General features: G+C 41.5%; 1 protein-coding gene across 2 annotated transcripts in view; it reads right to left on the bottom strand.

Moving 5' to 3' along the window:
- Nucleotides 1-2,423: 2,423 nt before the first annotated feature.
- The window catches only part of FASTKD5 (FAST kinase domains 5), an 11,238-nt gene continuing 737 nt past the window's right edge, over nt 2,424-12,924 (bottom strand). Inside the window, exons 2-3 of one of the 2 annotated variants that reach the window (XM_008570635.1) lie at nt 12,327-12,441; nt 2,424-5,155 (exon numbers count right to left, since the gene is read on the bottom strand). In XM_008570635.1, the coding sequence (XP_008568857.1) occupies nt 2,677-5,118 (2,442 nt within the window). In that variant the 5' untranslated portion in view covers nt 5,119-5,155; nt 12,327-12,441 and the 3' untranslated portion in view covers nt 2,424-2,676. The remainder of the gene's footprint in view (nt 5,156-12,326; nt 12,442-12,924) is intronic. The other variant, XM_008570636.1, reaches the window with a different exon arrangement.

Raw genomic sequence — 12,924 nt, 5'->3', positions numbered from 1 at the left:
TGCAAAAGAATGAAGTTGGACCCTTCGTTCACAACATATACAAAAATTAACTCAATGTGGATAAAAGACCTAAATATAAGAGCTAAAACTATTAGGAAAAAACAGAGGTAAATCTTCATGATCTTGGATTTGGTGATGGTTTTTTAGATGACACCAAAAGCACAAGAAACAAAAGGAAAAAAAAAAAGATAAATTGGTCTTCATGAAAATTAAAATCTTTGGTGTATCAAGCACCACAATCAAGAAAATTAAACCCACAGAATGGGGGAAACTATTTCCAAATTATATATCTGATAGGGGATTAATATCCAGAACACATGAAGAACCCTTACAACTCAGCAAAAAAAAAAATGACAAACCAATTTAAAAATGGCCAAGACTTGAATAGACATTTCTCCAAAGAAGATATACAAATGGCCAATGAGCACATGAAAAGACACTAATCATTAGTCACCTATCCTCATCCTCACTTGAGATCCCAGCCTGAACCTTTCTGCCTGAGGCCCAACCAGGGTGGACTCATCATTAACCCTCCACCCAAACACATTTACTGCTTTGGTCCCAGTTTTAATGATGACTCCTTATCAATCTAAGTCACCAACATCATCATCCCCCAATTCAGTCAATTAGCAAGTCTTGTCATTTCCCCTCTTAAACAACTCTGGAATTTAAAATTTCCATTCCCATAGTCCTGGCCCTCCTTATCTTCCACCTGAGCTCTTGCAAACATTTATGAAATATTCTCCCTGACTCATTTCAAGCACCACCATCCAATCTAGTTCTATCTTGCTCTTTCTTTTTTTTTTTTCCCTTTTTTGTCTTTTTTTTTACTGACCAGTAACGGGATCGCAACCCTCGGTGTCGCGCCCGTACCGGGGACCGGCAACAGGATCGCAACCCTCGGTGTCGCGCCTGCACCACGCTCAGCCAGTGAGCAGGAACCGGTCTCCACATGGGATCCGAACCCTCGGCGGGAGCGCCACCGCGCTCCCAAGCGGTGCACTCTCCAGTGCGCCACCAGGCCGGCCCCTATCTTGCTCTTTCACTAACCTTTCTAAACATGAATCTCCCAATTATTCCCTGACTAGGAACTCTTTAGAAGCAGCCCAGTCCCTGTAGACTTAGGCTCCTTAGCAAGGCCATAAGGCCTTTATGACCCAGACACTTTCTGCCTCTCCAGCCCCACCTTCTGCCTTTCTTCCATCTCCAACTCCCCAGTGGTGCCCAACTGCTCTAAATTCCCAGGCCACACTCAATAAACATTATTATCTATGGGCCAGGACCCATTCTAAAGCACTGGAGATAAATTAGTTAACTAGTCAAAATTAATTCAAAGGGAAACCAATAAAAAAATGAATTTTAAAAAAAGTCTCATACTGCTGAATTCAGTGAGAGAAATGAAGCTGGCCAAGATGACAGAGCATGATCAAAGGCCAACAGGGTGCTACTTTGGTTAGCATGGATAGGGAAGTCTTTTCTGAAGTGACCTTTGACGGGAGACCTGAATAATGGTGAGAGAAATCCCTTTTAAAAAGAAATTATCACAGATCCCAAGTGTTTACATAAGTTACTTGTGTTATGTTACTTACATATATACAATATTAAGTTTGTGGCTCTAATACAACCAAACCTGAATCGACCCAATCTGAAGCCCACTGGACTTCCTAACATAAGAGGTAACACATTTCCTTCTTGTCTGAATTACTTGGCATGAAAAACATTCTGCCTAATTGTCAGATTTGGGAACCACTGGCCCAAGAGGCACTTAGATAATTCTATTCTTTTAGGTCCAATTTTAAGAAGAAAATATGGGGGGTGGGGGGGTGGAAGGGGGGTTGAGGAATTTATGCAAGAGGAGTAGAAATGTGGAACAGAAGACTAAAAGGAAGATATTAAGCTCACTAATTCTAAAATGGCTGTTTAAAGCAGAAGAACCAGCAACTAAGGAAAATCAACCAAATCTAAAGAATGAAGACTTTAAGGCTGGCTGGTTAGCTCAATTGCTTAGAACATAGCCTTATAACACCAAGGTCATGGGTTCAGATCCCCATACCAGACAGCTGCCATTAAAATAAAATTAAAAAAAAAAAAAGAATGAGGACTTTAGTTTTTTTTTTTTTTTAACTTGTTTAAAAAACTGAAACATAATTGATCATACATGTCTTTGGGGTACAGAGTTGCATATCAAAACCCATGTGATGCTCAAATACGGGAGAACTTTAATTTTAGAAAAATACACATGGGGGCAAAATCCCAAAATGTAAGTGAAGCTGTAAGAGATTCCTATTTAAAACAAAGTACATAAAAAATGCTTTTTAAAAATTGGCCTTAGGTAATGTCTGACTGCACTATTATTCTAAAAATTCAAAATAACTGTGATATAACGCTAGTAAACAGAGAAAGAAAAATGCAGTAGGACTTACTTGATCATAGGACATTTTAAGATGTTTATTATTTACTAAGAGTAATAAGCACAAATTAGCAGCAACATGTACAATCCAACCAGGTAACAATTAATTCAGAGTAACATATACTAGCTCCAACCTGCCATAGACAAGAGCACAACTAGGTCTCCTGAACAGATGATTTTATTACCAAACTTACATTCTGGCTTTTATCATTGTCTTGCAACACCTGGTACAGTGTACAGCTATAGCTTTTGAGTAGAAATGCTCTTCAGAGAGCAGAGGTGAATACTTTCTCATGGAGGAATGCCAGCTTTTCTAAGCGAGTTCGTTTCAATAGTGGGAGCCATTCCCAGTGGGATAGCTCTACCACACGATACCCAAGCCGAACCAGCTGCCGCCTCTTCATATTGTGCAGTCCAAGCAGATTTCTGGAACCATAGCAGTACTGGTTTTTGTTTGTCAACTGAATAGCCAGCTTCACTTGAGGGGCCTGCATGCATGCTGTGGGGTACAGGCCAGTCATCTCCACTGCCCCTGATCTATCTGCCACGTTATAAAAGGAACCTCCCAAGGGTACTGCTGCCTTCTTTTCTAACTCTATGGGTTGCTGCCCATTCTCTAACTCAATTTCCCCCTGGAAATGCCCTCTTGCTTTCCCTTTCAGTAACTGATTCATCAAATCATCTGTAAGGCTGACTCCCACATGCTTAATCCTTAATTTGGCTACATCTTCAACTGGTGTGCCTTCTCTGTTAAATGGCAATGGCTTCATGTTAACATCAAGCTGGACCTCTAAGTCAGAAGATCGGGTATGAGGCAAAATCATATGGTGCTTGACATACTGGGGCCCACCCAACATGGTCTCCAGTAAAGAGAGAGCTTCTAGGAATTCAGGCTTTGAATTCATATCCTTCCTCGCTAAATTCCACACTATTTCAAACCCTTCTTGCTGAAGGTGAGAACTAAGACGATTGCCTCTGTAATCTGGACATTCAATGCCAACTGTACCATCAAGAGTATAAAATTCCTTAGTGAGTACAAACTTACTTCTCTCCTGAGCTAACCCGACAAACCTAGGACTCAGAGCAAAATCAATGAACTCTACTGGAAAGTACTCAGAAAATGCCAGGCCCAGCAGGCAGGTGAGCAGGTGTTCTGGGTATTGGTTGAATTCAGGCATCTTTCTGTGAATCTCATTTATCATGCTGGAATAAAATTCTTCTGTGTTGGGTGGCTTATAATTCAGAGTTCCAAATGACCACAGAATCTTGGCAACATCTTTACTTCGACAGTGTACTACCCTAGAAGGCAAAGAAGCCGCCACAGCATTCATTACTCCTTCATCCAAGATGCGTAAAGCTGAGCAGGCAAGAGTCAGGTGCATGACACCCTGAACTCCCAGGGAAGGAATTCTCTGAGGAGCAATCTCTCCATACCGCTTCATGAAATTTACGTGATCCACATGAGTGAAACGGAACATTTTGACAATATTCACTAAGGCATGACTACTCAGATGCTGCATGTCAGCACAAGCCAAGTCTCCAATTTTCCTCATGACAAATTCAGAGAGACTACTACTTGATTTGAAGAACCCCAAACAGATCGTACCAACTTCCTCTAAATTGATCAAATCTATATACTTAAGGATCAATGATTCCAGTTTTTGCATTAGGTCCTGGGGTACTTGACGATTTTCACCTATAATATAAATTAAGTGAATCAGCTGGGACAAGGATAGATCTTTCCAGTGCAAATTAAGATAACTAAAAAAGATTTTTAAAAATCGAGGTACTCTGCGGCCTAAGTACCGCCAGAGATCAGCTACCAAGAGAAGTTGATCCAGACTCATCTCCCACACCTGATGACAAAATTTGGTTTCATACACATCTAGCACTGAATGGGACTGAGGGATGCCTAAACTGACAAAGGCTTTCAAAATATTGATCAGATCTGGGGTATTAAAGAGCTGTATGTTTTTCACACTCAGCTGGCAGAGTAAAGTAAAGCTGGTACTGGACAGCAAAACAGGATGCTGCTCTGCAGGCAAAGAGCTCAGCTTACAAAAATAATCAGCAATGATTTGAGGCTGGAGATTATTTTGATAAACTGTGACTTCGTCCAAAATTCGTTCACCTTCTGAAATAGATAGGGGCTGACACGTCTCAGATCTGTTATAGCTGTGAAGCTGGTACTCTGGTCTTAGCTGTAGGAAAACTCGGGGGCCTTCAAGGGGATCAAAAACTTCTACATCCTCTTCATCAACTCTCATGGCCCTGGGTGAGCCTGGCTGTGACGTTCTGGCCTTAGAAGCCTTGCTGAATTCCATACCCTGGTGGGCACTGCTCGTTGTGAGGATCCTCCAAGAAGAGGAGGTGGTACAAATGTTAACTTTTTTGGCAGGATGGCAGGGGCTACTGTGTTCTGGAGTATCCTGTCCTGCATACAGTGTGCTGCTTCCCACATTCCAATATGCCACACTTTGGGCTGCACTGTAGGTAAAAGGACTGCAAAATTCTCGATATCCTAAAGGTTTTAACAACTTCAGAGTGGCTGCCATTCTGGTGTCAGTACTGATCTTTTTGGCAATCTGAACACAGTCCTTCCAGGTTTGACCAGACAATTTCTTGTCTATATGGTGCTTGATTAGAGCTGGATGGGCAAGTGTTCCACAGAAACTGCCTGGAAATCTTCGGCATATCACAAGAGCCATGGGTCGCAAATGACGGGGCCAGAATTGGTGCCAGATACTGAAAAAAGGGTAGATGAAGAATGAGTGGCTTCCACCTATCACAATACCAAAATTTATACATTATAAGAAATAGATTAAAACTACACTGCTGTTCACTCAACTAAGTTCAATGCTAGTGAATGCCCAAACCACAAGACAGCATATCATCAATGATAAACTCTGTGTGCCTCATATAAAGGAAAACTCCAAACCCAGGGTACCACTGGGCAGTTCCTGGGCTGCTGCTCAATCCAGATCTCCTTCATTGTAGAAGGGAAGCAGTGACAGCTAGAAAAGATGGCTGCTCCACTAACATTCAACAGGAAGGAGGAAGGCAGATTTCCAAAAAGAAAGCTGGGAGCAACTTACTCCATCTCTTTAATATCAGCACATAAAAGTTCCACTTGGAGAATAAGAAAGTCTGTAAAAGCTGCCATGCTAACAGCATGAGGTAAAAAGTGGGATTTGGTACAAGGTTTAATTAATTATACCACAATAACCTCTCTGTTCTTAAAGTACAAAACTTTTAATTACAGAATTCTGTCATTCTAATGCTATTCCTGTACCTTTTGGAAGATGCCTTTTCTCCTCTCCAGGAGGCCTATGACAGAATTTGAATCACTACTGCAGAATAGTTACAGAGTAGTCAAGCAACAGTAAAGTACACTCAAAAACGCTCATTTTGATTGGTGGGGGAGGGAAGCAGAAGGCTAAGGGCCTGCTCACTGTCAATTCATGAGTGGGAAACAAAGAGCATCACAGACCCGGGCTCAGGGTTCAGGGAACACCAATCCACACAACTGCCCTGCCAACAAGCAAGGGGAGCAGCACAGCTTTCTTCTGGAGGAGGTGGATTAGCAATGCTCCCAGTGAGTCAGGTGTTGATTACTTCCTTATTCTGCCTGTGAGCTGTACAATTCCCATTTTCTCCCATGGTAGAAACCATGAGAGGCTGTGAAATTGACTCTGTTGCATTCTTGCTTTCCTTAATGCTTATCCCCTTTCCACTTAAAGTGCCAAAGCCTGACAAGTAAGACCCAAGGAGACCTGAGCTGCCAACTGATGGACCAGACAGGGCTGCTGCTGCAGAAAATTCCATGAGGGTTCCAAGGGTACCAGAATGACTTCCTGAAATGCCTGCCCAACTCTGCAGTCAACCCCTTCCTTCCAGAGCCCATAGCATAAGGCTCAGAGGACTATGGGGCAGGCCAGTGGCTTTGTTCCAGCAGTGCAGCTGCACAGGCTTCTCTTCGTAGAAAGAATGTATGTTCTAATTTCTTTGTGAACCAGAGCAGAATTATTTCACACTAAATTTTTATATACTTGGTTCTTTACTGTGGCCTGTGGACCATTCTGCCCACCAAATTTCAACCTATGGGCTCAGATGCTATAGACCACGGGTCAGCAAACTACACCCTAGGACCCAAATCTAGCCCTTTGTCTGCCTTTGTAAGTAAAGTTTTATTCGAACACACCTAGGCCATTTGTTACATATTGTCTATGTCTGCTTTCCCACTTCAAGAGCGGAACTGAGTAACTGTGGCACAGACTATATGGCCTGCAAAGTATAAAATATTTACTGTCTGGCCCTTTACAGAAAAAGTTCACTGACTCCTGCTATAGACCATCAGTTTATCTCTATGAATGCACATGGCCAACTTTTTTAAAATTAGGAAAATAATACTGAAATAACTTTATTTTTTAATATTTAGATGATAGTTAAAGACTTACATACCTTGGGCTGGCCAATTAGCTCAGATAATCAGAGCACAGTGCTGATAACACCAAGGTCCAGCTGCCACCCCGCCCCTCCAAAAAAGACTTATATATCTCAAAATTGTCACTATGAGTCTTAATTGATATTGCAGCACAGGCATAGTAGGAACAAAAGAGAGAGCAAGTAACAGAACTCTCCAGGTGACAGAACGGGACTTTTAAGAAGACCTGTTCTCGGGCCGGCCCGGTGGCGCACTGCTACAGTGTGCCGCTTGGGAGTGCGGTGGCGCTCCCGCCGAGGGTTCGGATCCCATGTACAGACTGGGTCCCGCTCACTGGCTGAGCGAGGTGCGGGAGCAACACCAAGGGTTGCGATCCCGTTGCCGGTCCCAGTCCAGTACGGGAGCGACACTGAGGGTTGCGATCCGTTGCCGGACACGAAAAAAGACAAAAAGGGAAAAAAAAAAAAAAAAAGAAGACCTGTTCTGGAACCTGGATTCTAAATTTAGTCCAACACAATGTGCAACTAAAGCCATAAACTGTTCAAATCTGGAGTCCTTCATCTTATCTTGGGAACTCGATGCTAAGAAGTAACTTTTTAAGAAACTCATTTTTTACAAAATAACTGGGCTATACTAAAGCAAAAAGTTGAAAACACCCCAAATCCAGTAGGAGAAGGCTGTTTTCCAGGATAAGTGTGTGGCAAGCATCAACAAATGGAAAAATACACACAAAAATTCACAAATGAATGCTATCACCTAAAGTACAATTATATAAAAGGAAATTAACTATACAGCTTATTTGTGGGAAAACTTTCCATTATATCTTTGATAAATTAACTTTTTCACCCTATATATTGGGGTTAAAACTGTTAATACAGAAGAGTATATGGATTAACTTAACAACTACCTCCATAAATGATGTAATTTTAAAAGCACATTAAATAATTAAAATTACTTCAATTAAATCTACCTAAGAGTACTTAATGAAATTACTGTGAATGTTCCTGGAAAGAACAAAAGAACCATTTCTTAGAATATCAGTGTTTTGAATTGATGTGGCTTTTTTTGATTTGTAAAAATATAGGCTAAGTCCCCATGACAGAAATATCAAGAGCCACAGATGTCTTAGGGCCTCCTCCAAGCCAAAGCTTGTAGCCTGGTATGAGCTGTTTTTACCTGCATTAGTTCCAATCTTTACACCCTTTCTTTAAGACAGGCTTATTATCCTCATATTACTGATGAAGAGACTTCACAATATGAAGAGACTTCACAAGAAACCTGCCAAAGGTTACACAGCCAAAGTATTGAGCAGGGCTTGACATCAAAGACTGTCTGACTCTAAAACCCAAATCACTGGTGTACTAGAGAGACAAGAATGGGAATCAGAAAACACAGGTTCCAGACTGGGGGGTGGGGTGGAGGGATGTGAACGAATCTATGTTCTTCTAATGGAGGGTTAGAACTGAGCAGCTCAAAAGCCCTCGCACCTCTAATAGTCTAGGATTCTACCTATCACTATGGTTAGTTTATACTATTTACAAAAAGAACAAAGAGAAGACTTTGAAGACTGAAATCTACATGACAGAATAGGTTTGCGGGATGCCCTAGGATCAAAATAAAGAGAGCTACCACAATTGAAGAGCTGAAAGTTGGCAGCAAAAATACAGGATCCAGAAATTAGGGTTCAATGCAGGAGAGAAGCAAAAGAAAATCCCAGGGTAAAGACGAAGGAAGATCTCAAGATAAGAGCTGTGAGCAGACATAAAGAACAACTGTTCACTCATGCTGGAAGAAATGAACAATACCTAGGAGAGAAGAATTACACTTCTAATGAATAATCTGGGGACAAACAACTGACAGATAGACAGAAAACCAAGCCAATAACAATAGTATCAAAAATTCTTAACTCCAGGGAACATAAAAAAGTTGTACAAGATAGAAAATTTTAGACTCCCTGCTCAGCTGTGAATAATATTTATATAATTTTATTAATATAAACCTTGAGTATTAGCTAACCAAAAATTATGAGCAAAGTACATTGGGAGGAGGAAGGGAGGAAAAGGGGAGGTTGGGTAGTGATATAAGAGACCTACAGTCTCAAAGTCCATAAGAAAGAAGTCAAAAGATTATATATAAACTCAGAAATCAAGAAACAGCAATACAAATGTGCTATTTAGAAATATACTGATAAATGTCAAAAAAAAAAAAAGAAAAAAAACATAAGTAGTTGAAAGTGCTTCTGGGGAACAAAATTGCAGACAGAAAAGGGAGGGAACTAATATTTAGTGTTACAAGCTCTATTGAACTATTTGTCACACAGGTACAGTAAAATTCTGACAAAAATTAAACTTACAAAATATGCATGTATTAACAGAAAACTAAGGTATTCTTCAAGAGACTATGAATAAATAAATAAGGTAAACTTAATATACAAGGTGCTATTACCTGAATGTTTGACCTTCCAAAACTCATGTGGAAGCTTGATCTCCAATGTGGCAGTGTTGAGAGCTGGGGCCTTTGGGAGGCGACTGGATCGTGAGGGCTATGCCATTAATCCATGAATAGCTAGTGGATGACTGGGTTATCATGAGAATTATCACGGCACTGCTGGCTTTACAAGGAGAGGAAGTGAGCATGTAAACACATGCTCTGAGACCTCTTCCCCTGTGGTACCCTCTGCCATCCTGGGACCCTGCAGAGAGTCCCCACCAAAAAGAAGGCCCTCTCCAGATGTACTCCTCAACCTTGGACTTCACAGCCTCCAAACTATAAGAAATAAATTTTGTTTCTTTACAAGCTCCACAGGTTCAGGTATTTATTCTGTTATAAGCAACAGAAAACAGACTAATACACAAGGAAAATGTTGAAAAGTTATTTCTAGTGCAAGCATGTCCTACTGTCTATAGAATGTCTTTATAAATGCCCAGTAACAGAAATGATGACAAAATAAGGGATCTTAGAGGCATGAAGTGTCAAATTCCAAATGGCAAACTTTAGTGGCTAGTTACTTTTCTACCATGCAACTTTTAGAGTAACTCTATAAACACCATATCTATATATACAGGTCTGAAACATAACATACTTCAGAAGTGGGATCTTAAGTACTGTGGAGAAGGAAAGAAAAACAAGAAAGACACAGAAGTAGTAAAGTAGAACAGTAGGGAGAAAAGGCACTGCAATAGAGAGGAGGTCAGGATGTGTTGCCCAGATACCTGTTACACCTGAGACAGTGTGAGTTCCTCCTTACTCAGACTCACAGAGAATCCATAAGAAAGCTAGAAAGAGGGCTAGCCAGTTAGCTCAGTTGGTTACAGCGTGATTATAACACCAACGGTTATAATGAAGGGTTCAGATCCCCATACTGGCCAGCCTCATAAAAAGAAAAAGAAAGCCAGAGAGAGAACACTATGAGATGTTCAGCCAATTAACTCCCGACTTGTTCACTAAAAGTTCAAAGACATCTGATATCATTTCATAAAGCTCCATTCCTAGTTTAAATGCCCCAAGTATACCCTCTCCTCTGCAAATCTTTTTTTTTTTTTGGGCGGCTGGCCAATTCAGGAATCCAAACTCATGACCCTGGTGTTACAAGGCTGCACTCTAATCAACCGAGCTCAAATCTTTTCTTTAAGGTCCTAATGAACCAGAGTGGAGCCTCAGAGACCCCTGGACCCTGGCAGTTCCAAAAGGCACTACCCGAATCACCCTGAATAATGTGACTTCACAGGAGTGAGAAATCTTACCTTCCTACCTTCCAGGTATAGGTCTGAGCAAGGCCGAAGAGTTTCGTTTTAAACTATAGTACAGAAGTTAGAGGAGAGGAGCCAGGCGAAAGAAGGAAGCCATGCTAACTGTAGATTAAGTATAGGACACCCTCAACATATACAATTTACCAATTGCCAGATCTCAGCCCTCAATTCTGGTCCTTTTCCTAGAAAGGTTTAACCGTCCCACGTCTAAATAAAATTGCCACAAATAAATTGATACTCCAAACACTATTTTTGTCTAAGAAAATAATATGTTGATGAACCTTGAGAACGAAAAGAGCAAGAAAACTAATTTTCTCTAGGTGCTGAGGTCTCCTACTGAGTGTATACAAAGCTTTAAAGCCCCTACTGAGGGCTTAGAGACTACAATAAGGACTCTTGGCTGTTAATGAGGATGTTAACTGAGCCAGACTACTCTTCTGTGCTTTTGTTTCCACAAAGAAGTAGAGCCTACAAGAGAGGGGTCTACTAGTACGATGAAGGCAAAGCACTAGTGCAAAGGTCAAGATAAGTATCGCCCACAGAGTTAAGCCAAACCAAATCAAGTCTAGCAACCCATTCCTCCTCTTTGTTCTAGTTTCCACACTTATCAGGAGGAAAACAGTACATCTGTGAAACTTTTTCAGCTTATCTAGCTCTCCCCTCCCTTTCTAAAACTCTGCTATTCCTCCAACAAAATGGCAAGAACGGGGCCGGCCCGTGGCTCACTTGGGAGAGTGTGGTGCTGATAACACCAAGGCCACGGGTTTGGATCCCTATATAGGGATGGCTGGTTTGCTCACTTGGGAGAGTGTGGTGCTGATAACACCAAGGCCACGGGTTTGGATCCCTATATAGGGATGGCTGGTTTGCTCACTTGGGAGAGCATGGTGCTGACAACACCCCTTACCGGTCATCTTTAAAAAAAAAAAAAAAAAATGGCAAGAACGGTTTGGGTCTGACAAAGCCCTACAGATGATCCTGTTAGACCCACTACTTTTAAAGGGTTTCATGAGACCCTGTCTTTAGAAAATCTCTTTGTAAAACAACAGAGAACAGACATTCATGTCCCCTCAGCCCATATAAATTGGACTACTAGAGGAATGACAAAATCCAGGCAGGTAAAGAGAAGTACCTTCACAGGCATGAGAGAAAATTCCCAAATAAATGGTTCAAGTACCTATCACTGTTAGCTCAACCAAACACTTGGTTTTATCTGCTTTTCCACTTTGCAAAGCTGCACAGTATAGTATTTCAAACAAGTGAAGGAGGAATTTCAGAATTCTTTTATATCAAAGTTGATTTAGTCACAAGGCCTTGTGGAGGACCAGAAAAATATACCAATGAATGAGGAAGAAAAACATACTGACAAATAAATATTAGACCTGCATAACTGGCAAAGGCCTCACTTTCTCAGTTGTATTATGCAGCACGCAGTCTTCAAATTTTATTTTGGTCTACCAGACAGGAGCAAACCATCCCAGGGCTTGCCTAGGGTCATTCAGGGCAGTGATTTTGCAGAACCTAGTTCTGGAAAGGCGGTTGCTCTTACTACTCACGAAGTGTGCCCAAAATGTAAAAAACATAAATTCATATTCCAGCGACAACAAATGACTGGAGTTCCAAATACCAGTCATAATTGGTGCTAAAGCACTTAATTGGCTATCCGCTCCACAGGATGAAGCACTATCCAAGGTTCTACAGTGAGTGAGCAATGAAGTGTTACCTGAGGAGATTGATGAATGTAGCTGGTATGGGAGAGGCCCAAAACTCCCTGGGTCAGGACAGAAGAGCTGTGTCATGATTTGTACAGAAAGAGAAAGAGCAATTATTTCTTATCCCTGGAGAGGAAAAAAAAAAAAGGAGGGGTGCATCAATACTACCCTCAGTTAGGCTTGTGTAACCAGAAATTACTAAAAATGAGGAAAAAATATATATCATACTGACTTTTACTAAAGACCCCGTCCCAAATGCTAAGCAAAATCCTGTAGGGTCTTGCTGTTCAAAGTGTAGTCCGCAGGCCAGCGGCACCAGCATCACCTGGAAGCTGGTTAGAAACACAGAATTCAGGCCCCAACCCAGACCTCCAAGTGATTCGCATGAACATTAAAATGTGATAAGAGGTGCGGCAGAATATCCCACCATACTCTTACAACAGCCCTGTGAGGCAAGCACTGTTACGATCTCCATTTCACAGAGAAAAAATCAGGGTTCAAGTAAGTCTCTTGCCGAAGGTCACAGCACCCTGGAGTGGCGAGGATCGCCGAGGCTCTCCCTAGAGCCCGGCCTGCGAGAGGCGCCCGAAACCCCGGCCTGGAAGCACT

This window comes from Galeopterus variegatus, unplaced genomic scaffold (assembly GCF_000696425.1).
Source record: "Galeopterus variegatus unplaced genomic scaffold, G_variegatus-3.0.2 Scaffold621, whole genome shotgun sequence".
Taxonomy (NCBI): Eukaryota; Metazoa; Chordata; class Mammalia; order Dermoptera; family Cynocephalidae; genus Galeopterus; species Galeopterus variegatus.
The sequence above is the reverse complement of the archived record's forward strand: the minus strand, read 5'-3'. Positions and strand labels throughout refer to the sequence as shown.